Raw genomic sequence first — 25,528 nt, forward strand, 5'->3', positions numbered from 1 at the left:
CTCACTGACAAAGAAAAACAAGTCCTAGCCCTCCCCTGCGGAACCAGGCGGGCAGAGGCTGCTCCACCTGCTCCGCTGGCACATTTCGGAGCCAGGCATCACCTCCTGACATGGCCGTGGCAGCACATCCTCCCCCTCCATCCACGAAACGTTCTGGCTCGCCCCAAACTCTCCTCAGTGGAAACCACAACGTGAGGCGGACAAAATTGCGCAGGTCGTCCACAAATTTAGTAGGATTTAGATTTAATTGCCACCTTGGCTACATCCCAAAGTTGCACGCACAGCTCAGCTATCACGCCAGGAGTCTCCATCCTAAATAACACCACAGCAGCTGAGGGTGGATCTTCCCACCAACAGCTCAGACTCTTTGTTTTTTTCAACCAACTTTCCATGTCCAACGCTCATCCTGCCATTACTGCTACGGAATGTGGGACAGGGGGACAAGGGATCAATCAGTGAGGTCACTTACCACCAAATACAGCATGGTGTACAGGGAGAAGGACGCATGCCCGGAGAAGAAGGATTTCCTGCAAAACAAAGCAGGTGCTTAGAACCAGCCAGTATAATCCTCAATATTATGATTTTCCCTGTAATACGGTGACTTGCCTGTGGTATCTGAGGATGCCAGACCAGAGGGACCCACAACCCCCAATCCTCTGGGTTATGAAAGCCCTGTTATCCGCCCTGCCTGCTGCTGAGGCAGAAAGCGAACAGACGGACAGGATGCTCGCATTGTTTGTCCCTTCCTGGCCTACTCATGGGACAGCAGTTATTTCCAGGCTAGCCCAATAACTCATCATCTCGCCTCAAATAACCGGGAAACCCTGAAGAAATGAGAAGAGAGCAACTCCTCTGGGTGCTTCTTTGCAGCGTGAGGAATGTGCCCCCGGAAAAGTCAAAATTGGGCATCTGATAGATGTGCTAGAGCTCCAAGGGGAGGCACTGGCAGCCCTGCCTGTGAGGTGGAGCCTTTCCTGAGGAGAAGCTCTGCTCTGCCACACGGGACAGCTCGGGCTGCTCACCATGAGCTCAGCTCTGGGGGTGAATTCCCACAATGAGCAGCAGCTCAGGGAAACAATAGTGTAGGAGTAAAGAGAAAGGAAAAGAAATGTTGTTCAGCTGAGTGCCACATTTCCCAAGGGAAACTGCTGGTCACTGGAAAGTGGATTTATGGCCTTCACAGAAAAAGCATAATTTCATAGAATCCTTGAATGGTTTCTGCTGGAAGGGACATCAAAGACAATCTCACTCCACCCCCTGCTATGGGTAGGGACAGCTTTCACTATCCCAGGTTGTTTAGACCCCCATCCAAGCTGGCCTTGAACACTTCCAGGGATGGGGCATCCACAGCTTCTCTGGGCAATCTGTTCCAGTGCCTCACCACCCTCACAGGGAAGAATTCCATCCTAATATCCAATCTAACCCTACTCTCAGTCTCAGATTTGAGTCCTCTATTGCTGACAGAGAAACCCCAGACACATTTAGTGGCAGCAACCCACGGCTTTGGTGCCACGGGGTCTCACCTGGCTTCCTGGACCCTGCTGTCATTTCCCCTGCAGGTGTAGTTCTGGATGTAAACTCCCTTGGCGCAGTTGATGGTGGAGAAATCCAAGTCACAAACCGCCAGGAAATGCGGCCGCAAGCGCCCGACGGACACTTTGGCAATGTCTGTGAAGGACTGGCTGATGGCACAGCCAAAAACAAAGCAGCCCACTTGCTTGTAGAGAGCTGCCACGTAGGGGTTCTGGATAAAGGAGCGGGATTTCTCCTTCAGGTAGTGGATGCGGTAGAGCTCTCCCGTTATAATCTGTGAGGGAAGCACAAGAGGGAGGTTAGAGAGGGGGAAAAACGCTGTGCAAAACCAGGGATGGGTGTCAAAGCAGGGCTGAGGCAGCTCTGAGATCTCAAACCAGGAATCTGCTTCTCCAGTGAGGAAGGAGAACCCATGGGCCAGTGTCTCTCCATGCTCCCCCTCTTCCCTCCCAATGCTCGGAATGGTGTTTATGGAAAAATCCAATAAACAAAACAAAAAAGGGGTAGATTTTGGGTTAGCATGTTGGCATATATTCACAAAAGTGAAATAACACCCCAGGCAGAGTGGGAAAAGAAAATTGACATAAACCAGATAAAGAATTAGTGTGTGTTGGGAAGGAGAGGCCAAACCCACTATCCTCTTATCAAACTGATGTTGGAGGAAAATAAACACACAGCCTGCTTATCTTCCTCTCTTAAAATCATTAACACAACAGGGGAAGAAACAGAAAGCCCCAAATTTTTCAGATTGTGGCCCAAAACTTGCTGCCAGCAGACCCAACTCAGACCTCTCAAGGCCTCCATAAAGTCCAGCTATTTTGGGGCATTTCAAGGGGTCTTGCCATCACATGGCAACAGATTATGTTTTTCTTGTGTCGGGGGTGCTGAGGTTTGACAATACTGCCATAAATCACTGTCAGGGAGCAGAGGACCCAACTTCTCACATTCAGGACTCTTAAAAGGCAGGTTAATGAAAATCAGGCTGTGAAATGAAGTCCAAATGTCTCACCTCTCCCAAAGAGCCAAAGGTTTAAATTGCTCTCCGTCACGCTACACACCTAAATTTTAAGCTCCAGATTTACAGCTTTAGGATTTCATTCATTACTCTAAGTGTTTTTATACCTGAGTAATAAATCGGGGCAGGGTTGGTTTTTTTTTTTTTTTTTTTGGATGCCCCCTTGTCCCTGTCTCTCTGAAGTCACGGGGATTGTGATATGTAAAATTAACTGTCAGGAAAAATGCCTTCATGTTAATCCCTTTCTGGAGCAGCCAACAATATTTCTCCCAGCGTGGCAGCCTGCCAGCCATAAGCAGGAGACGAGGTTCCCCTGCCTACCTTTTTTAAAAGCTTGGCACAACCTTTGGAAACTAACAAACTGGAAAAGTATGGCAATTAGACTAAGAAGAGTTGAAGCTGTATCATTGTTTGAACTCACTCGTACCAGGGCTTGAAAAAACAAAGGTTCACCTACGGCAGCTGAAACTGCAGCTAAGCAGGCTTTATCAAAGAGAGATACAACTGTAATCACAGAAAATAAATGCCAAGCTAGAGCAGGCTCTGCTACCAGGCACAGAAATGCTCTGAGTGGCTGCACCACCATTTGGGGTTTACATGTGACAGCTGAGATTTCCTCCTGGAAATCTGGTAGTGATCAAGACTTGTTTAGGGAGCTGCAGCTAACTGGCTTCAGCATCATTTTAATCCTCACAGTCTCCAAAGACCATGGTTTATCTCCAGTTTGGACCACTTTCCAGCACAAGCTGCCAGCCAGGAAATCTACAGGCGTGAGGCCTGCAGAGGGAGGTTGTCCTGGATGGACACAGAGGCTCCTGCATGAGGGCAGGTCCACTCCCAAAAGCCTAAATTCACAAGGAGGGGAGCTCTGAGAGGCTCAAAACTCATGGCTTTCACAGAGGGAAGACCAGGCAAATTAAGGATGGTATCTGATACTGGGAGATGTGCCATTACTGCAAACTCACAAACAGATCCACACAAACCTGAGGCTCTCGGCCTGGGAAAGGCATGTGACCATTTTAAACAGGGACCAACAAAAGTCTGGGGATTAATATTTTTCTCTCACTGTTGGTGGTCTGGGTAATTGCACACATGTAGCAGATTGTAAATTGGAGCCTTCATTCTCTCACTAAAACGCTGCTGGGTACCCAGGAACCTTCCCCAGTTAGTGAAAGCCATGGATCAACTTAATGAGAAGCTAAAAATTGGGTAAACTTGGTTTTTTGGCAGCGCTGTCCCAGATAAAGCAGGACGGTGAAAAACTAATGCAGCACAGATGTGCACAGACTGGAAAGACATCCTGAAAAGAAAACAAGTTTTAAAGATATCAAGCTCTTCTCAGGCCTTGCACTCCTGGCAAGCCAACCACACGGGACACGTGCCATTCCGTGGTGATGGGCACAACTCCCAGGGACTGGAGCACATATTTTAAAAAGTTGGGCACTAGAGAGAAGCCAACATCAAAATTTTCTGTCTGTGAATGCTTTTTGCAGACTTTCAGTTGTCAAGCCCACTTCATTGTTATTATAAGGTATCACCAGCAATCCAGTTAGCCTGTAATTACTTTTAGAGCTCTTCTAGCCACTTGCTTTTTGTGTAACATTTTCTGTGCTAATCACATTGCAGCGTATCACCTTTGACTGTAAAACAACCAGCTAATCCAGCTGTGTAACTTGGATTACTTAGCAAATTAATTTTATTAGGAATTTTTCATAGCCTTTCAAGACCTATCAGGTGTGGGGACACGGGACTACAGCAGTGGTACCCCTACAAGGTTCAGGAAGAGGAGTGCCACCTTCCCCTGGCCATCCAAGGGACCACACCAACATCAAATCAACCACCTTCCAGCATGAAGAGCAGTCAGGAGAGATGTGAGCGTGCACAGCCCAGGGGCACGAGCCTCTCCAGTGTCATCTGCATGGAAATTTGCCTGAAGTCAGTAAATACACAGATATTAAAACCAAATGCATATCCTCTCCCATCCTGATGGAAGCAAAGGTCTCGCCTCTGCCGTTTACTTAACAAACTCTCTGGGTGTCCTCAAGCCACTTAAAACATGGCCTGGACCTTTTCACCCCAGGCTAGACTGCCTGTGACGCCACGTAAAGCTAGGGCGTGAAATTTTGGCTGCTTCACCCCAAAAGCCAGCTCCCTGGAAGTCCTCATAACCACTGCCCTGCCTTCCAAAGGCAAACGATGTGAGCGAAGGGAGCGGAGTCAGTGCTTTGTGGATTTGGAAGGAATTCCTATTATGCTACAGTAATTCTGGTATCTGGGTTACATCTGAAAAAGGAGGTCAGGCTGACTTGAATTTTCCATGCAGGCTGCCATAGCAAAGAAATCTGTTGCTTCAGTTCCTCGTTAGCCATTTGTGTCACTCAACAGCAAATAACTGAGCTTTTGAATTTACCTTATTAAGTTACATTTGTTGTGGGCACAGTGAAACCAGGGCAGGAACATCCAATTCTTTGGGGATTTTCTTTCTCTTTTAATTGACCTGCTATTTCGCGGTAGAGAGCTGATGGATCACATAGGCAGCTGATTATGTTTCCAGTTTCTGTTCCAACTCCTGTATTTGCCACCGCCTCATTAGGGATCAGAAGCACACTCTGCATGGAGCTGGCGTGCCGATAGCTCCGGCAGTAATGCGAAAATGAGAGGCTTTTTCATTTCATTTTTATGGCTTTTCCACACTCGGGGGTCATTCACCTGTGGGGTGAAATTCTGGCGTGTTTATAGAATTGGGGGCCTGGCACCTTTTGGGCTTGTTGTGGGGAGGGAGGGGGCAGAGGGACAGGGAAGTTTTGGGACCTACTTTGCTGAGTGAGTGTATGTGGTCAGGAAGTGATGGAGATACTCACATCACAAAGCAGCAAGGCTGAGGACGGAGTATTATCAAAGCAGGCACTGTGCCATCCTAAAATATCTACTGCCCACGACATTCATCTAGGAGGAAAGATGAAAGGGGAACAAGTGCTCCTGACCTCTCCATCTCCATCCCTCCCAGCTGAAGGAGCAAGAGGAAGGTGGCATCTCTGGGAAAGCACCTGAGCTGTTCTGGCAGCAGGTGGGAAGGAAAATGTAGGTACTTTTCACAGGGGAATTTCCTCTTAGCTGGAAGTGTTTAAGCAACAACCAGGAGACAGCTCTTGTCTTCTGCCCCACACCAGGCACACACTGGCATAAGGAGGCTCAGCTCATGGGCTGAGGTCAGCTTTTTGGCTGACAAATAAAGCTCTTATCGTACAATCATTTCCTAGCACAGCTCTAGAAAAAGGAGAGAAGGAGGAGAAGGAAAATGAAGAGGCATTGGGAAGGTGGGGCATTAGCTACTTTTTACAGCGAGGACTCTAGGAATATGCTCCCCATGGAAGGTTTTAATTGTCTTTTAAAAACGGCTGTAATATGCAATCTCTTAAAAACCTAATACTAACCTGTTAAATTTTCCAGGCACTGGTTAGCTGGAAAGATGTATCCTTTCTTTGTTTTTTAAACCTTATAAAATAGGCAAATACCAAGAGTTATTTGAATAGGGACAAACCATGCCAAGTCTTTACTGACACTCAAGTGTTTTTGCCTCTACTCTGAACTCCTACTGGAGGGTGAAAAAGTTCTCTGGAAGCTCACAGACTTGCCCAAACAGCTTTGGGCCTGTTTACAGGCTTCAAGAGTAATCTCATTGCTCTCATTACAAGCTTTCATTTGTAAATGTTTGCAACTCCACGCTCACAAAAGTCAAACAATCGCAGAGGAGATGTGCACCAGGTAGATGGCCTGGCCATGGCTACATTAGCAAGACAAAGAGGTGCCAAAAGCCTCTACCGGGACAGAGGAGGAGGTTCTGGAGGCGGGACTTACCGCGAGGATGGCGATGAGGATGCCCGCAGCACACAGCACCGCGTCGTTGATGGTCTCCACATTCTTCTGTGGGTACCTGATGCTGTCGTCGTCGCAGTAGAAGCCCCTCTGGTAGGGTTGGATCGTGCTTGTCTCGATGATGAGGAAGGGCAACCCAGCTACAAAGAAGGGGAGACAACAACCAAACCCATCAGGAATAAAGGCAAACACAAGCAGCTCGAAAAAAAACCCCAAGACTCAACTAGAAAACCCCTTGCAAACCATTCATCACTGCTCCTGGTGCTTTTCTTTTCATATAGCTATCTTTCCAAAGGGAATAGCATTGGGATTTGTTTTTCCAAGCTGGTCTTGCAGGGAAAAAGCATCTCCTCTGTTATGGTTATCAGATGTCTGCGCAGCCTGGTTCCAGTTAAGCCCTGTGCGCTGCAAATATTAACTTACAGGAACAGACCTCTGGAGCAATCCCTCTGCAAAAGGCCATGAAAACCAATCTGGCACTTTTCTCCGCGGAGGGCCCGATGTTCTTCCGAGTGCCCCAGGCAGAGCAGCCCAGAGCTGAGCAAACAAACACGGCAGGATCGAGTATCTGCAGGGCTTCTCTCCTACCTGGCCAGCCCAGCTACTCTCCATCCCCGTCACTTCCCTGCCTTTGAAGCCTTCCTGGACTCACTCCTCTTTGTATTTACAGGGTGTATTGACAGCTTGCTGAGAGTGTTTGTACCCACTAATGCAACAATCATGGGCTTTGAGCAGCTGTGGAACACCCATCCATGCAAGGACCAGCCCATCCACAAAAGCCGGTGAACTCCCATCAGAGCCTGTTCACCTTCAATCACAATAAAGCCACGTGAAATCTGGGGTTTAAATACTATCTGTGAACCCTCTGCTCAGGATTCCTGTGTCTGCACACCTTGGCTGGATCTTTGTACCAGGCATGGAGCAGATCTGCTCAAGAACGTGGGTCAGGACCCGAAGTATGGAGGAGACACCTGGAAATTGCAGTGTGTCCGTAAATCCATGTTTTTGTAAGTTTTTCAGAGAAACGCAGCACTGCCTCAAACCTAGAAGGGTGTTTCCCAGACACAATGTCACTTTGGACAGGGCACACTCCTTCCCTTTGCCTCAGTTTCCCCATCCATCTTTGCTGTTAAGCCCATCACTGAGAGGAGCACTACATCCCCACAAAACCAAGCCCCAAATTCCCTGAAACCCACGTTCACAGTAAATCACAAGCCACAAGGTACAGGAAACCCTCCTCCCACTTGCAGAGCGAAACCCAGGTAAGGGGAAAAACAAATGCACAGTGGTTCCAGCTGTCCTTGAGCCAAGACAACAGGTCTCACACCCAGATCCTGCAGAAGGCATTAGGGAATACTTGTCGACCACTAACTTGCTTAAGTATCTGTGGGTTTGTTTACACAGCTAGAAGTCAAAGACATCAGAGGGTTTTTCCTTCTAAAATGAATAAAAATAACAAATAAAAAATGAAGCACTGTTGGGTCCGACCCAAAGCTGTCCACAGTACATCTGTAGTGAGCACCATCTGCTAGGTGTGATTAGCAAGGGCACCATCCATGTTGTTCAGAAGTGTCATCAAAATAATGTTCCCCATGTTCTCCACATGAACCACTCTCTAGATTTCACTTTGCGCAATCCACTTTGGCTCCTTTTCCTATATGTTAATGGGTTTCCCCAAGCCAGGATTACTACAGGGTTTTGTTATTCTTAAGAAAGAACTCCATAACCCGTGAGCAGGGACAACACGTACTGAAGTAAAATTTTCAAGTACCCAGTAGTGGCGTAGGCCACTGCTCAGGACCCCTTTCAGAGCCTCTCTAAAAGCCCTAGAAATGGGTTAATTGCAAGTTCTGGGCCCCGAGTTGCTTGGCAAGGCGGGACAGTTTCCACCACACGTGTGAACGAGCGAGGAACAGTTTCAGAACTGCTCAGATTTGGTAAATAAAATCGGACATCTCGTGTGAATCCAGCTGATCTTCATTCCACGATTTAACCGTTTTGATGCCCAGCCAGCCTGGCCCCAAAAGCCTGCCTCTGGTGCCAGCAACCCCGTTTTAATAGGCCACTTAAAAAATCCTTAGGTTTCCCAAGGAGAAATGGCAGGGGGAGAAGCGCTAACGTCGCTGGGCGCGATCCGGTTTCGCGCACGCCCGGAGCGGCGGCGCAGGGTTGAACTCGGGGAGTAAACACACCACGGTTACGTGGCTCATTATTATTCCTCCAGTTCCTCTTGTTAATGGCTTTCACATGACAGGTCTGTAAAACACATGTTCCCACAGACAATAAAATACATCTGAAAGCTAAAACCGGCCCTAAAAAAAAAAATAAATTAAGAAAAAAAAGAAAAAAAAAAAAAGACAATAGTGTTCCTATATATTCTGTGAACCCAGGAATAATAAAGATTTGTTTCCCCTTCATTCGTTGAGCTGCATGGGGTAGTATTTCCATGTCTCAATTATATGTACACTTGCCACAGCTATAATAAGAGCATAAGTGACCTATATGGGACACATTTCATAAAGCACATAGGCATAGTTTGGAAAATCCGATGGGTTTGTTTTCTCTCCTACAAACTTGTGGTTTAGTGGGATATTGCCAATCAAGTCTTGATATTTTTCCAGCAAAACACTAACCTCAGATTCCCTTTTTTTTTTCCCTTCCTCTTTTTTTTAACATGAGAAACATAAACACACTCCCTATAACTGAATGAATATTACTTAGAAGACATAACATGCCCTTGATTTTGAGGGTTGGGTGAGAGGCTGCTCTTTCACCCAAGGAATGGAAGACCCCAGCCCATGGCAAACAATAAATTGTGCTCAAGATGGCTCTTCTTCCACGAGGTTATTTCTCCGAGGACGGGTTGTCTGAGGGACTAGGTCACCACCCACATTTTTTTTAGCAAGGGGGTTCCAGCACGGAGAAACCTGTAGTGGTGCCAAAAGGCCGCCAGAGCATGGGCTTTGCAGCAAAAACACTACAGAGGGAAGTCTGGAAGAAGACAGAAAATTAAATGCAGAGAGAGATGCCTTTGGGATCCCTCAACAAAACACCACAGAGACATTATTCACACTAGGAGATCTGCCTGAGGCGAAAGGATCCAGAAGCGGGGCTTACAGCCCACACACCTTGGAAACAGGAGCCAAGCAGAATAGGATTGTACTGTGAAGATGGAACATCTGGCCTCATCACCTCTCCTGCCCCAGTCTGCCTCTCTGACTCAGCATTTTAAGAGGGAATTCAGATTGTGCATCCCTGGCTGCAGCAATTTGGATCTACAGATTCAACAGCTGAACCCCACAAAGGTGTTAAGTCTTCCACCTCCACCACTTCCCATCCCTACACACGGTACCTAACTATTGAGGACACAAGAGGTTCATTCCAGCAAACAGTGACCTGCACTGAAGTGAATGACAGATGTACAGGGCAGGCAAAAAACTTACACTGATTTTGGGGATAGTCACTTCTCTCCAGAAATGGTCCCATCTGGTCATTCTGTCTGTGGGTACAACTCGCCTACATGCAACTGCAAAATCTTTAGGAACGCTGCAGAAGGGCCTCACATCCTCTTAATACTGGTATCTCCACACTGAGAAATGACACAGCAGCACGTGGACCATGTCCTAAAGGACGGACACAACACTGGCACATCCAAAGGGACCTGTGCAACCAGAGAAGGGCTGCTATCCTCATCTCACAGGAAACTAAAGCATAGAACAAAGGGATTTGCTTTTTCCAATGTAATAAAGATAAACGGAGCTGAAATTACCTTCTCAACTGTAACATCCTTCACAAGGTGAAGGAAAGTTTCTTTTCCTTGTACAACGGGGATTTTTTGCTTTAATAACAGAACAAGGAAATCCCAACCACAAGCTTTTATGCAGCTATGCTGCAGGAGATCAAACACAGCTCCAAACCATGAGCATAATAGAATTCTCTCGAGGTCTGATCTTGCCCCATCCAAAATGGCTCAGCCCCACTCCGAGCGGCAAGGAGCAGGTGTGGACACTAAGGAATTGTGTGAGGCACTGCGGGACGCTGTGGGGCTGGACATTGAAAAATGATGTTGCTTTTGTTGGGAGGAAGTCCAAGTGACTTGGTGACCTCTAACTGCTGGTGTCCTACGCTAAGGTATTTCAGAGCAGGGTTTAAATTTATTTGTCTTTCCATTTAATAAAGCCAATCGAGTTTGGAAATCTAGCACCAAGGAAAAAATATTCCTTTCTTTGGTCAGCACCTTTATTAAGAGGCAGTTAATAGGCAATAATCCTGGGAAGGCTGGTAGCTTGAAAGCTAAAACCCCACCACCAAGCCTAAACAAAACCCCCGTGTACTCTCTGACCAGCTTGAAATGTGCATAAAAATCAAAGGCAGGAGAAAAAAGGGCTCTGTGTTGGGTACAGCACTTTGAATCTCGGAGTCTTTGAAAAGTTAACACTTGTGCAGATTTAAAGGGGGAAAAAAATTTAAAAAGGGGATAAGCTTTCATTGGCCACTCATCAAAAAGCAGAGGGAGAGGAAGGCAAGAGGCATTTGTGCAGTGACCCACCCAGGCCACTCTCATCTTCCCAGCCCAGCCTTCACCTTTGCACCAAATTAAACACCATCACCACCTTTTTCTTTTTAAACGTCTGGTTTTGGTGGAGTTTGGGGTTTTTTTCCATTAAATCTTTGTTCTTTCAACCCTGCAGGTCCCTTGTGGGATGTTGCTGGGTATCTCAACAAAGCCATGGTAATTTCTAACAAGTATTCCATGATGCTTCTGCCTGCCACTGTCCAGGCCTTGGGTGTTCTTAGGGTTTCACTAGATCAGACATCTACCTAAATAAGTGAAAAAGACCATTAATTAATTTGGCAGGGCTGAGCGGGGTATCTAATTCCTCACTCAAGTCACACTCTGTAAATATTTGGGAACCTACAAGAGACAGGCTTTCTGTTTGAAGTACTTAGTGGCTGATCTTGGGTACATATAAACCTTATTTGGGTTACAGCATTTGTACGTATTTAAAAATGCATATAAACTAGATTAGCCTACGGTAGGCTTTTATTGGGGTTTTAAAAGTTGGCTTCTCCAACTTTCAGAGAAGAATTGCAGCATTGCAAGGCCAACCTTGGCAACTGCTGCAAGAGCGAGCAACTCCTGAAGCCAACTTACATTGTACGTGTACATATATGTATATAAATATATAAATAAAATTTAACAGCCCAAAGAATAGTATTTCCACATTTCTGCCATATCAGGCATGTGCTGTCAATCAAAAACAGAGCCCAGCTCTGCACCAGCCCTGGGTGTATCTGAAGGAATGGTGGGAATCTGGTTAGCTAAAAAAATAATCTCAAGGGGCCAGATCCACAGCCCAGTGTTAGCCAAAATAAGGATCCTACTGCAGCCTCCATCAAGCTATTAAATTTGGATTTTTAAAGATCTTGAAAGCAACAGTGACGTGCCTCCATCCCAATGTTTTTTGACTGAATCTGGATACTTGAGGACCATATATTTACTAGGACAAGGAGACAACTGGGCTAACCATCAGCTCTGCTATTTTATTACCTGCACAGTCTTAATTGTTCTTCACCTTGATTCCAGAAGTCCAGCAGACTGATCTGTGCATCTGCCTGTATTTTGGAAACACATCTAATATCTTTGTTTGCAAAACAGATTCCCATTCAACTCTGTTACAGTTCCATTACTCTCAGCTACACAGACACATGAGGAGAGAAAATTCTCCACACAAACAAACCCTAGACTTTACGGTAAAACAGGTACCTGCTTCAGAGCACTAAAGAACCGATAAACAAGGATCAGTATATATTGCATTTCTCTGAGTTGACCTGTTTGGAAAAGTTCTAGGACATGATGGGTTGATTTCCACAAAAAAAAAAAAAAGAAAAAAAATTAGTTAATTTTCTTTTTGCTGTAGGTTCATTCATGTAACTCCCATGAAGATTTGCCCTATCTACGTTAATCTGTCTTGTGTCCTTCCTGTGAAGAGAGTGACAATTTTGTCCACTTTATTAGTATTATTTTTCAGCCAAATCATAGGAACTTCAAAGCAAACCTCACCATTTTAGGCCCACCAGATGCTACGGAGTCCAAAAGACTTCCTAGTGGGCAGACACAGGTTCATTTTAACCTAAATGATGATACTCTCTGGGTTCTTACTTTTTTAGGATTCTCTTTGTTTTCAGTAGGAACTGGTTAATCAGGAACACTGGGTTAAATGCCTTCTCATGCCTGCGAGTGCAACAGCAAACAAGAAGGAAGCCAAAAATATTTATTTTCTATATAGACAACCCCATAACTTTGGTGACCCCAAGCTGCAGAGGTATTTGAGAAGTGCCTGTAAAAGGAACCAAAGGTGGTGTCGGAAATGACAGGTATCTCTGCCTGCTGCCCAAACCCATCCCTGGAAGTGTCCAAGGCCAGGCTGGATGGGCTTTTGAGCAACCTGGTCTAGTGGAAGGTGTCCCTGTCCACGCCAGCGGGGTTGGAACACCACAAGATTTAAGGTCCCTTCCAACCCAAATCATTCTAGGATTCCATGATACTCATCCTTTGTGGTTAATACTCCCCTGTGCAACCTGGAGCATATTGACTGACTCAGCCATCCTGGGAGAATATTATTATAAAAAGGTTCTTGGTCACAGATACTTTAAGACAAATGCCAAATTATCCTCTTGCACTGTAAATTCCTCTGGATTTGAAACCAAGAGTAGAAACACTTCCTCATGTGGCTGGAGCACAACGTGCCAGCCTCATGCTCCAAGAGCTCCAGATGGACAGGAATACTGCCACTGTTTTCTTCTGGGAGAAAAAGTGCTTTTAGTGAGTATCTGTTACCTATTTTCAAAAGTAAGGACCACATACAAAGGGAGAAAGAGAAGGGAATTCTACAAAGAACATTAAGTTCTTCCTCATGGGAGTTTGGCGTGAGCTGATACATTGAAAAACCTTTAATATAAAGTGCATGTACACTTTTAATACCTAATAAGAACGAAAGGTCTTATCCAAGCCACAATATGCAGGTCAATATAAAATTCTGCATTTGTGGGGTAGAAGAGATTTAAACCAGACTGGCCAACCAGCAAATTTGGAGAGGGTGAATATAAAAGACATTACCAACAGGAATCCAGAGCCAGCTCCAGCCAAACATGATGGAAACAGCAAATTTGGAAAGGGTGAATATAACAGAGTTACCAACAGGAATCCAGAGCCAGCTCCAGCCAAACTTGGTGGAAACAAAGTCATCATTTCACATTGTCAACAGCAAGGGATAAAATGCAACACCCATGAAAACCCCGAAGTGTCAACACCTTTTGAGGCACCTCTGCACATCCATGTGCTTTGGAAGTCTCACAGATACGACAAACCTGACCTAGGATGACCCAGCTCGAAGAGACGGGAAAAATTAAAAAAAAAAAAAAAAAAAAAAAAAAAAAAAAAAAAAAAAAAAAGATGTGCCTCTGAACTCTGCAATGGTGAAGGCAAACAGCTCGTGTGAAAAACATGCTGTGGTGACTGTTATGTTTCCAATTACAGATGGAGCGAGCAGGGTTTGCTCTGCCCATCAGCAGGGTTTGGAACGAGCCTCTCACCACCACTCCTCTGCGCTCTGCCTTTGAGGAAGGGCTCAGGCCACTGCCCAGACCACTGCCCAGCCCCAGCAACACTCAACACCCTGTTTCTTTTGGAGGGAATCTGAGAGATTTCGGCCAAACTGATGGAAGGGTGAGCAGACCAGTTGCTCTCCTCTGTCCCCGTCATCCCACTGGCTGGGTGAACCCAAATATTTCCCCACGTAATAACAACTCTGTTCTACTCACATAGAATCATAGAATGAGAGAAAGGATTGGGTTGGAAGGAATCTTAAAGATCACCTAGTTGCAACTCATGGGCAGGGATGTCACCCACTAGATCAGGTTGCTCAGGGCCCCATCCAACCACTTCATCACCTCTATTCAAGAGGAAAATTTTGTGAGCTGTAGGTGCTGTTTTAATACATAAAATAGCAAGCAAAAATTCCTTATCTCAGCTTTGTGCCCCCAATGACCCCAGCATACAAGCCCTGGTTTCTTCTCTTTGCATGGCCATCCCAAACCATAACAAGAACAGGTGGAAATATAAAACTGTAGCCAGTCTAATGCAGCCAACAAAATAATACTACTTTTAAATCAGTAAAGACACAAAGAATATGAAGGAAAAATGAAGCCAGTTAACCTGGTCAACATTAGGTCTCTTAAATAAAAATTCATCAAACTTCATCACTGAACTTCCCAAACATCTTCCTCAGCACCATGGTCAGGCACTGCCACTGTAATAAAGCACGTTTTTGGGAGCAACTGCCCCTATGCAGGAGGCAGCAGAGCCCGTGGCCATAGCCCTGAGCCTGCCACCAGTAGCTTTTTGACCCAGTTCTGTCAATGTACCTATTGTAAATGCAAAATCCTTCTTTGGATTTGAAGCAGCAGCCACCTGCACAAATAAGGCTGGGTTATAACTCTGTAACCCAATACAAGCACTGGAAGCTTAAAAAGTTTGTATTCCAAAAAGCACTTCTGACCTCTTCCTTAAAAGTTCACTAATCACTTTTAATTCATAATTTATTTCCTCTTAATATACTTGCTTTATGTAATACCCCCCTTCTCCCTCCCCTTCCTCTCCTCCTTTCTTTTTTCTGGAAGTTCCCCAGGAGAAAATGGTATTACACAACTCCCTTGATTAACTGGAAATGAAGCTTTTCCCCCTCGGTAGTCGCGATTTGGTAGAGTTTCCAGGACATAAAGCACGGCCCAGAGCACTGAAAGGCAGAGAGACGTGGGTGGAAGTGATCCAAAGGCCCTTAAAGTGATGGGGGTTGATCTTGGTGGTCCCCACAGCGGAGTTCAGTAAGGCTTTGCCTATTTATCAACAGGTTAAAAAAGTGTACTACTACCATTCTTCTTGCTCCTCTGTATTTTGCCTGCACAGAGCGGCATCCTAATGTATACATGATGCAATACATGGTATAACTGAGATTGTGCTGGTACCTGGGTAATATTGAAAAAAAAAATAAAAATCATGCTCCTAATTAAAACAGCTTTGTATAACAGGAAAAGGAGACTTTGCAGGGGAAGGAGGAGGTATGACAACGGCTGCCATGGCCATGCTGACACCTTGTTGCCCAGAGAAGTTTGAGGTACTTTGGTGGAAAGCAGTTGGGAATGGGGTGTTTTGGAGGGAAGACATCACCTGCAGCAACAGAAGTGGCCACCTCATGCTGCTCACAAGGACTTACCCTGGTCCATCTGCCCCTGGACGAGATCTTTTGAATTATTTGTGCCCCTGAAAGCCAAACAGATTTTTTTGGGACAGCATGCTTCCATGCCACACACCATCTCGGACTTCTGGATGCTTTTATCCCTCTAAAAAACTGAAAATTCTGCAAATCCGGTGTAAGAGTAACACTGAAAACTTCACCACCCTGTTCTGCAAGCCCAGGGCCATCCGGGGTGGGCACAGCCACATTGTCACCCCAGCCCCTTTCCCATGCACAGCCCAAACCTCCCCATTATGGCTGTGCTTTGCAGCCAGGTGACATCTCATAACCCTGTTTCTTTAAGGGACAGGATGAACTGGGCCACATCCGAATGGCACAGGCAAGGGCCAAGGCTCTATTCACACTGACTCGAGGGACACAACACACACCGTGCCTTTTAAAACCAAAAATGGAGAACTCTCAATTTCCATTTCCAGCCTCCTAAAACAATGCTGTGCCCTGCTGTCAAGGAACGTGTGAATAAATTGAGGAAAAAAAGTTAAAGAAGCCCAAGGGAACAGGAGTCCCTTTTTCTTTATTGCAGTTAATTTTGACAAAGGCTCTTCTGTTTCCTCTCCTCCCCCCCTTTTTTTTTTTTGGAACGGCTTCGTGCCAAGCTGCATTATTCCTGCTCACCATGGTAGTGCCATGAAACCCGCCTGGTATGTTTGCCTGAAAATCACAGGTTTTCATGGCAATTGTTTTCATCTCAACAACTACTCCCTTTGTCACCTCAGAAAAGAAGGGCTCAGGCTCAAATCCCATCCCAGCAACAAAGCATCCACGTAAAAGCACCACGACCTTCCAAACCCAGCACCATGAAGACCTGCCCTCCCAACAGGGCAGAAACCCTCCAGAACCTTTTACCACCTTGCTCAGAACACCAGAGTGACTGCAAACCCATGAGAGATGCTGTACACAGCCTCAGTTTGAAACACTGAGGGTTGGGAAAAAAAGCATCCCAATGGTGGGATTGTTTTGAAGTATTTTTTAAGTGGAAATAGTTTCTTTTCTTGCAGCCCATCGTGGCAACCGGAGCCCTCTGGCTCCTGTCAGCGAGGCAGGAGCTCAGCAGCTCCTCAGGGGTGTCCTCTATTTCCAGCCTATTTACTGCTCTGTTGAGAAAGGAGCCTATAGATGCTCCAGTTCTCAGATTTGGGACTTTGGAGGGACTGGGTTATTCAACAAACCAACCCTTTCTAAACACTGTCAAAGGAGTGATTTGATGCCTTTCAGTGCTTACCATACAAAACGCTGAAAGACCAGCGGACTTCAAAAGCCGCAGAAGCGGAGCTGGAGTTTGGCAGGAGTTCATTAGCTGCCTGTGTCCTTCTGTGTGTGGCTTGTAATTACATGCAGACCTGGTGCCAAATCCTCATCTACTGAGGGGTACCAATTAACGTGCTGCTGGATGATTCACAGGTAGCTAATGTCGAGATTTATACACCCGGCGTGCCAAGTATCCCATGCTTTATTATTATTATTATTATTATTATTATTATTATTGTATTTTTTTTTTAGCTGGTCTTTTTTTCCTCTTTTCGAAATATCATACAAAAACAAGGTTTTGGCAGTAAAATTGCGATTGTCCAGCCTGTTCCCAGGGCCACACACTGGTGCGCCTGATCCTGCTGACACTGTGTACCACATGTGCAGGGAAATGCACATCTCTTGCAGCACGGGCCAAGGGCTTGCAAGTTAAATCCCCTACAGTGTCTTCCCTTTGTAAAAAGCAGAGGTTTTCTGCTCCAAGGAGAAAAATTCTAAAATTGAGGTACCATTTGCGCTCCATACTCCCCTTTCCTGTTTCTTGCACCTTCTTACTCCTACAGGTAGCAAAACAATAACAGCAGAAGCTTTAACAGCAGCTGGGGGAGCTGAAGAAACAGGTAACTAAAACTGATAATTTATTTTTTGGAGGGGAAATGTACATGAGACTGCATCTCCTGCAGGAAAACGTAACAGTTGTTAGTTTCTCTAACAAAAGATTAAAAAAAAAACCCACAAAAAAAAAGAGCCTTTCTCTTCTTGCTTGAAATCTGCATCCCTTTGCCTCTCTTACTGGAGAGATCTGCATCCCTTTGCAGCCAGCTGGCTCCCAGTGCAGCCCTTGGCAATTAAAACCTTGGGAAGTCAAACACAACAGCATGGAAGTGAGCCTTTTGTTTTCCTGTTTTGTCATTCCTGTCCTGTGTTTGATCCCAAGAAGATTTCTCAGGCTAGAGGGAAACCATGGGCCCAGCGGAGCATCTTGGCACCAACTGCACAAAGGTCTCCAAGCTCACTGGTTTGCCACTGCTGATGGTTTCCCCGTGGGGAGCATGGAGAGCCAGGCCTCATTTCCTTCTGCTTGACTTTCTCTTTCCCAAAAAACACTGCTCCTCAGCCCTGGGGGGGTGACAATTCCAGGAGGGCTGCAAGTACAGCCCAACGCTCGCACGGCTTTATCCTTCTCTAATAAACCTTTCACTGCATTTGACACGATACAGGTCTTGTCCAGCCATGAAAGCTTTCCTGCTTATCAGGAGAATTTTTAATCAACCAGCAGGGAAAACATGGCCTGACATTTTATTGCTTCCTTGTGCTTTGCTTTTAGATGTTTCGATTTCTTCCAGCTTGTACTCTTGCTAATCTCTTTAGCCAGGGATCAGTGGAAAGCCTCAAGTTTTCCATGCCCAGCAGCTTCCTACAGATCATTTGCAGCCAGGGCAGGCAGAGGAGCATGGGGGCAGTGGGGGCTTTATGATGGGATGGGAGAAGAAGGCACCAAGCTCTCGATTCACTGCAGGTTCTGGAACAGGGTTTTGTCCTGGCCACAATTACAAAACAACAAACAACGTCTGTGGGGAAGGGTCATAAGAAGTTCAGCTTTCCTCTATTAAAACCATCTGGTGCCTATAAAAAACCCCAACTGGTTGGTTGGGATGGTTGGCAGCACCTCCTCCCTGCTCAGCTCTTCCTGGCACCTCACGGGAACGCGGTGGCACCAGAGGTGTCACAGCGAGGCACAGGGCTGCCATGGGAACAGGGAGCCTGGCAGACACACACCCCACTCACTGTGCATCCCTCCTGCTGGGAAGAAGGTGCCCCAGCATCCACCTCATTTCACTTCTTATCTGAGCCAGAACTTCTTTACGAGGTGCCTGTCCCCTCAGGAACGCCAGCTCCTGCCAGAGTGCCCTCGGTGAGCCCCCGAGAGGGCTGAGCTTTCTGAGCAAAATAAAACATCCCTGTGAGGCCGGCGTGGGACCCTGAAAAGGGTTTCTCCAGGTCAACGGGTCCCCCTCCAGCATCAACAGGGAGAGGCACCGCCAAACCTGCAGGGGATGGGAGACTTTATTAAAAAAAAAAAAAAAAAAAAAAGCCTAAACCTCTTCTTTGTTTCCAACAGAAATAAAAAAAAAGGGGGGGGGGGTGAAAAAAAAAAAAAGTAAAAGAGAGGAGAGGAGAGCTTACAGCCAGTTCCCCAGCCTGTAACACAAAACCGGGCTGTGCTGGGAAACCTTACACCACGCGGCATCCAGCTCATGTACTCCTGCTCCGCTCGCCGCCTCCCGGATGCTTCCCCAAGCCCAAACTGCCCTTGAGAGAAGCCAAGCCTCAGCCTCTGCTGAAAAGCCTCTTTGTTTGGATTCCCTTTCCAAATCAGCGTATCCTGAGATTGAACTCCCTTCCACCCCTCTGCATGGCTTTTTAATGTTGGGATGCCTTTGGCAGCAGCCAGATCTGCCAGCAGGTTTGCGGTCCCGTAATAGCGCTCAGCCCGCGGAGCTGGGGCACGCTCAGCGCGAGGAACTTTCTCCACGATAAAGGAGAGAAAGGCAGGGAACAAGAAAGTATTGCAGAATTACTTCAAAAGATCCTTTAATCATGAATTGTGAACGGAGAAGCTGAGTTCTCCTTAATTAAAAAATGGCTTTAATCAGCCTTCAATAGCTGGCATTACACAGAGGGTGGGGAGGCCCTGGCACAGGGTGCCCACAGAAGCTGTGGATACCCCATCCCTGGAAGTGTTCAAGGCCAGGTTGGATGGGGCTTGGAACAACCTGGGATGCTGATGGAAAGTGTCCCTGCCCATGGCAGGGGGTGGGACAAGACAAGCTTTAAGGTCTCTTCCCACCCAAACCATTCCATTGTGTGACATTAAGGCACATCAGTGAGACCATTTTGTCTTTCTTAACCTGGAATAATTGAAAGGAAACCAGACAAGGCATCAAAGGAACCCAGGCACAAGGTCTGGACCATGCACACATCACCAAGAGGGTCTGACTCCAAGCACTGCCGTGAGCTTTCCACGCAGCCCCAAGGCCATCACTCACTGAGGCCCTCAAGGTGGACCTCAAGTCCACCACTCACTGCACACAGAAATAAAATGCATTTTCTTGCACTGCCCACTCTGTCTGCAAGCTCAGGGCACAAGTGTGGTACTTCCATACAGCTCCTGACAGGCAATGGGGTCTCCTGTCTCTCTTGGAACTTGCAAACGCCCCAAAATCCTGCGTTCCCACAAAAGGCAGAGACACGGTACTCCCAGGGAAGGACCTCTGCTCTAGCAATGATGCAGCTGAGACTCACAAACACCACCAAGGCAATAAACTCACCCCTCAGAGAAAACACAGCAGATCTGGCAGCAAGGGAGTGTTAATGAGAATATCAGCCCGACACCTCACCCGACACTAAAGGGAAAAGCCTCCAAAAGCAGCCTCAGGCCCAGGACTTGAAGCAATTTCACAGGGGAAGAAGCTGTTTTTCACTTGCAGGTAGCTTTTTAATCGAACTCAGTGTTACATCTTTCCCTGTGAAAGAAAAACCCTGAGCTTTAAGCAGGTGGATTTTCAGACTGTGGATACATTTGTGGCAGAAAACTTCAGTGAGAGCAAAAGCAAAGTACTTGTTGTTATATCCACAATCCTGGTGTATCCCAAACACTATCCCACTTGTCTGGCAATTTCAAACATGCTGCATGCCTAGATTCTGCAGTGCATCTGAGAGTTTTCACACTGGAAAACTTCTTTGTGCCCATGGTGATTTATCAAAACAGGCTTTCTCCAAAATGCTGTCTGGCTTTTTCAAGGGTTTTGCATTTGACAAAGATTCACACCAGCTCAGTCAGAAAAATAAATGCCACAAAACTTCTCCTTTAAGGAAAAAAAAAAAAAAAATCCAAACCACCCAACCCTCACAGCCCAATGCTTTAGAAATGCTTCCACATGCTAATCAGCCTCCTATTCAGTTCCAGACTGAATAGGACTCCAACAATGACAAAGAAATACGCTGAACCTATCCCACATTTCATCCCCTTCACTCAAAATGTTGCTGTTACCTTGGTTTTCAGCCGCTTTGTGGGAGCTGCAGCAGAATGACAGCTGCATGCTAAAGCTGCAGGGATGGTCAAGAAACCAGGAGTGCTGGATGAAAAAATATCTGGACCAGATTACGCGGGAAAAAAAATGGAATTATTTGAGGAGATAGTAACTGATGCTGCAAATTTTTATGAGTTAATAAGGAAAATAAAAACTACAAAAAACCCCCTGAGTTCTCTACTGAAAGCACAGCCCCTTGTGGTCAGGCAGCAAAGGGAATTTTTTCTCAGCCTGGCAAGTATGAGTAGGATAAAAGCCCCTCCAAGCCCTTCCCTTTGAGAATTATCCATTTTCGTTATGTATTATCAACTAGCAGATGCCTTAGTGCAGCTTTTCCTCTATATCCTTAACCTGAAAAACTCCAGCTCTTATTCTGGGAAAGGACACGCCAGCTCCTGCTGCAGTGGGTGAATCCAAGGTTGTTTCCTTTTTCTGCAGAACATGGAAACACCAGGACAGAGCCACCCAGGGAAGTTTTCCTAGGAATTAGGGTGGGAAGCTCCAGGACAGGTGCCCATATGCCCTAGGGACACATTTCAGCCCAAGCCCTGGCAGTCACAGACTCCTCCACAGTCGCTGAGGCTCTGATTCCAAGATACTTTGGGAGGCTGGTGATGGCCTGGCAGGACTGGCAGAAGCAGTGAAGTTTGCAGCTCCAATGGGGAGTTCGGGAAGGAATTAGAGGTACCTCAGCAGCTCTGAAAGCCCCAGTGGGCACCTGGGTGCCTCTGTACTGGAAACACTGCCTTCAAAGCGTGCCCTCGCCAGGCTCCAGCTCCTGCCCACGCACGGAGGTGATGCTGCTCCCTCATGCTCCCTGTCTCCCTAGATTAGAAACTCCCAGAGGCACAAACCTCCCGTGACGTGCCTGGGCAGGACCAAGGGCAGCACAGCCTGGCACAGGGATCCTCGACCCAGCACGTGAATTCAGGAAGAAGCAGCTCCCCAAAAAGCAAGGGCCATCTGATCAGTGATCAAAGAGCGGCTCCAGAAACCTGCTAACACCAAACTGATTCACAGCTATCGACTTCAAAGGAGTTTTGCTGCCTGCCATCAGCTCACCAGCCATCCAAAATTACTCCCTGAGCATCACTCAGAACACAAATGCACCCGGTGGTTACTGACCAGACCTGCTTATCAGCATTTTACCACACTGTTTGCGACTTTCCCTTTGGAAACCAGCACTTTAAAGGGTGGTGGGCCTTGCAGAAAAGCCTTGGAAGCCCTCAAAATGCTTGGGATGTGGGACTGGTTGCCACGGTTGCTGTGCTGCTACAAAGACCAGAGCACAGACTTCGCTGTCAGCTGGGTGGGAACAATAACCAGGGCTGGGCTGGCTGCTCCTCCAAGCTTAAAGGAAAGCCCATCACACCACTCCCCAAAAAAGTCATAAATAACCTGCTGAGTGTCAAGGAGACAGGAAGCCCAGACCATTTGGCACACTGGCTTTCAAATTCAGTGGCTGGCCGCTTGGAGGATGTGATGAGGTCTCAGCTTTGCACGAGCACACGCTGAATTAACAGCAATGTAATTAGTATCTGCGTGCAGTGCCTGCATGCTCGGACACAGGGGCACTGCTGGCTGGTCAGAAATGGCTGTCATTTTCTGTGATTTACAGCAAAAGCAGGTGAAAGTCAGTTGCAGGATGTCCCGCAGCTCATTGCTCCCCTTGTGCAACACCAGACTGATACTGCTGGGAGATGGGAGCTCTCGGAAGGAGCCTCACTTCTTTCAGGAAGGATGGCTGCCCAAAACCATTAACCAGTAACTTTCACTTCTTCTCTTTAAAGCCATGGAGGGAAGAAACACGCTGTTCTCAGCTCCAGCGGCCAGCAAAGGTGATGAGGCTGCAAGAGGTGCAGTCTGACATCTGCAAGCTCCCGAAGCAGTGAAGGACAGCTCTGCGCCACAGCCGCCTCTGGGCGAGGTCTGGGCGAACCCAGCAGTGCCAGCTGCTCCAGCCTCAATTTGCTGTGTTTTCTGGGCATGATAGGCTATGCCCACTGGGGTGTTTTATCAGACAACCTGGAGGCACCTCCCAAGCTTCTTGGTGCTATGATCATCACACTTTCATGTCTTTCTGGACAAGAGATGCAAAACTATGGGAAAGTAGCAGAGGATTATGAACGCTCCCCATTGACTCAGAGTCACTGTCAGACCAACTGCAGCTCCCTTTGGGCTCGGGCTGGCAGCTGCAGCCTGGCCCTGTTGGAGGGCACCATGTGCTCAAAGAAGACAAGGTCGTGTATGGATGCAATCTACAGGCAAGGGACACCCAGGGCTGGAACAGGAACACAAAGAGCACAGGCATTTTCAGAGCATCACAAGCTCTGGAGTTAAATTACATGTTCTGCTTATAAGTTGACTTGATGCAGAGTCTGTTTTCAACCCTCTATCTCCAAAACATCCAGCACATGTGAAAAATGAGCCCACTTACGTGACTGACTCCAAAGGATGGAGTTCCATAGGAATTTCTAATACTTCCAAACCTGCCACCAGGACAAAGCTAATTTTCAAACTCATTCATGCATTCTCTTGGTAACAAACTTATGCTTAAGGCTTGCTTTCAAACTGTTTGCATCAAAACCCAAACGGAGACACTTCAAATTCCCTGGTTTTCGTGGCATTCTGCCTCCTCAGGTCTAACTGGAGGAGCAGCTTCTGCTGATCACGATCCCACTGTTGCAACTAAGCCTTGTACAGCTAAGAGGCAAGAAGGGATTCTCCAGCATAACTTCCCAACAGCTGCTCCAACACATCCCTGGGCTCAGACACCTGATCCACATGAAGGAACTTTCCACCTGCTCTAAAATTGTGGAGCAGGTAGTGCCCCTCCAAGGTGGATGCCATGGGAGGGAGTGAAACAGAGACGGGGTGGCTTTGAAAGGGATACAAACGCCCTTCTGAGAAAGGGGCTGTGCTGATCCTTGAAGAGATGTGATACACAGGGCACCCTCTTCCCAGCTTTTGGCAAAACCCACCCAGCTGAGGTATCTGGAAAGGCAGAGGGAAGGTTGGCCATGGGCCAGGCCTCCAGACACATTGGCAAGGCGGGAAGCACAGAAGTGCATTCAGAAAATTGACTTCAGGCTTTTATAATTACAGGATAAGTGCTGGATTACTTTAATTCACCTCTTTCATTGAGGTTTTATCATTCTCATTTCTGAGCCTTTTTTTTTTTTTCTTTGTTTGAAATATGAAACCTGATCTATCAGAAGAGCTGAACAAGGCCCTAGGACAGAACAAAAAGGAAGAAATGTAAAAAAAAAAAAAAAAAAAATATATATATATATGACAGCCCTCATCAAAACCCCAGCTGGCAGGGTGGAAAGCCACATCCTGGGAGGGGGTTTCCCTGCTTCCTTCCCCTGCTGGGACACAGCCCCTTGGGATGCCAGGGAAGCTGCCGTTCCCAGCGCTGGCTGCGTGGACGCTGGGATAGGAGGGTTTGAAGGCTGCTGCCTTTCCCCACGCTGCCTTCAACAGGCAGGCCCTTGTTCCAGGCCAGGCAGGCCGGGAGACCACAACGGTCCCTTCTGGATTACTATGGATGAAGTGGGAGCATTGTATGAAAGGAACGGGGAGGATGGAGCCTGCTCCGCCAGAGCGAGCCACGCAGCAGAGCTGGGCCTTTGCCTCCCCCTCTTTGAAGGCATTTCAGGCAGAGATGGAGCCATACAAACACCCTGCCTATCTCACATGCTGAAGAGGGGCCCTGGTTTGCCAGAGGTTCCCCAGCTGTGGTATGCAAACCATTTTTGGGTGGTACACGGAGCACACGCATCTGGAGAGACAGCACCAGCCTGTATCCAGACAAAGAGAGTCAGACCAAAGCAGCCTAGGAAAGGCATGCATATTAAATTGAGATTTAAAGGGTATAAAAATAATCCGTTTGATCTGGGAGTGATGTTTATATTATTTTCTGTGCTCACTACAAACAGACAATTAAAAAATGTCATCTGCTGTAATTGTGATCCCATCTCCTGCCTGTCTCAGCAGCAGGTACACAGGATTCAAAGCACTCCTGGCCATGAAGCAGTTGCACATAATTCTGCTTTTCCTGGAGACACATCTTCAGGCTGGCCAGGTTCCACCAACTCGGGAAAGCCAACAGATTTATACCCCTGAGGACTCGGTCTGCCATAGGTACAGCATTTCCTTGTTCTGCAATTAACACCTCAAGTATAATTGTCACTAATAATCTCTTTTTGATAGGTTGGCTGTCTTTTTTGTTTGTTTGTTTGTTTTCACAAAGCAAATGCAAAAAAAGTGGATTTCAAACACCCCCAAAATATTTCTCTCGCGTTTACTTCCAGTCATCTTTGGCTCTTTCGGTCTGTCAAGGGAGGCACAACAGATGGGTATCATGCTTTAGGCGCTGACTGTTGGTTCAATAAGAAGCTTTTCCAGACTCAAAAAAAGCTCCTTTACACCCAAGTTATGGC

General features: G+C 46.8%; 1 protein-coding gene across 1 annotated transcript in view; it reads right to left on the minus strand.

Annotated features, from left to right (window-relative positions):
* PLPP3 (phospholipid phosphatase 3) overlaps window positions 1-25,528 on the minus strand; it is a 44,118-nt gene that overhangs the window by 12,991 nt on the left and 5,599 nt on the right. Inside the window, exons 2-4 of the mRNA XM_032117940.1 lie at window positions 6,407-6,564; window positions 1,524-1,807; window positions 470-527 (exon numbers count right to left, since the gene is read on the minus strand). Of these exons, the coding sequence (XP_031973831.1) occupies window positions 470-527; window positions 1,524-1,807; window positions 6,407-6,564 (500 nt within the window). The remainder of the gene's footprint in view (window positions 1-469; window positions 528-1,523; window positions 1,808-6,406; window positions 6,565-25,528) is intronic.

This window comes from Corvus moneduloides, chromosome 9 (assembly GCF_009650955.1).
Source record: "Corvus moneduloides isolate bCorMon1 chromosome 9, bCorMon1.pri, whole genome shotgun sequence".
NCBI classification, from domain to species: Eukaryota; Metazoa; Chordata; class Aves; order Passeriformes; family Corvidae; genus Corvus; species Corvus moneduloides.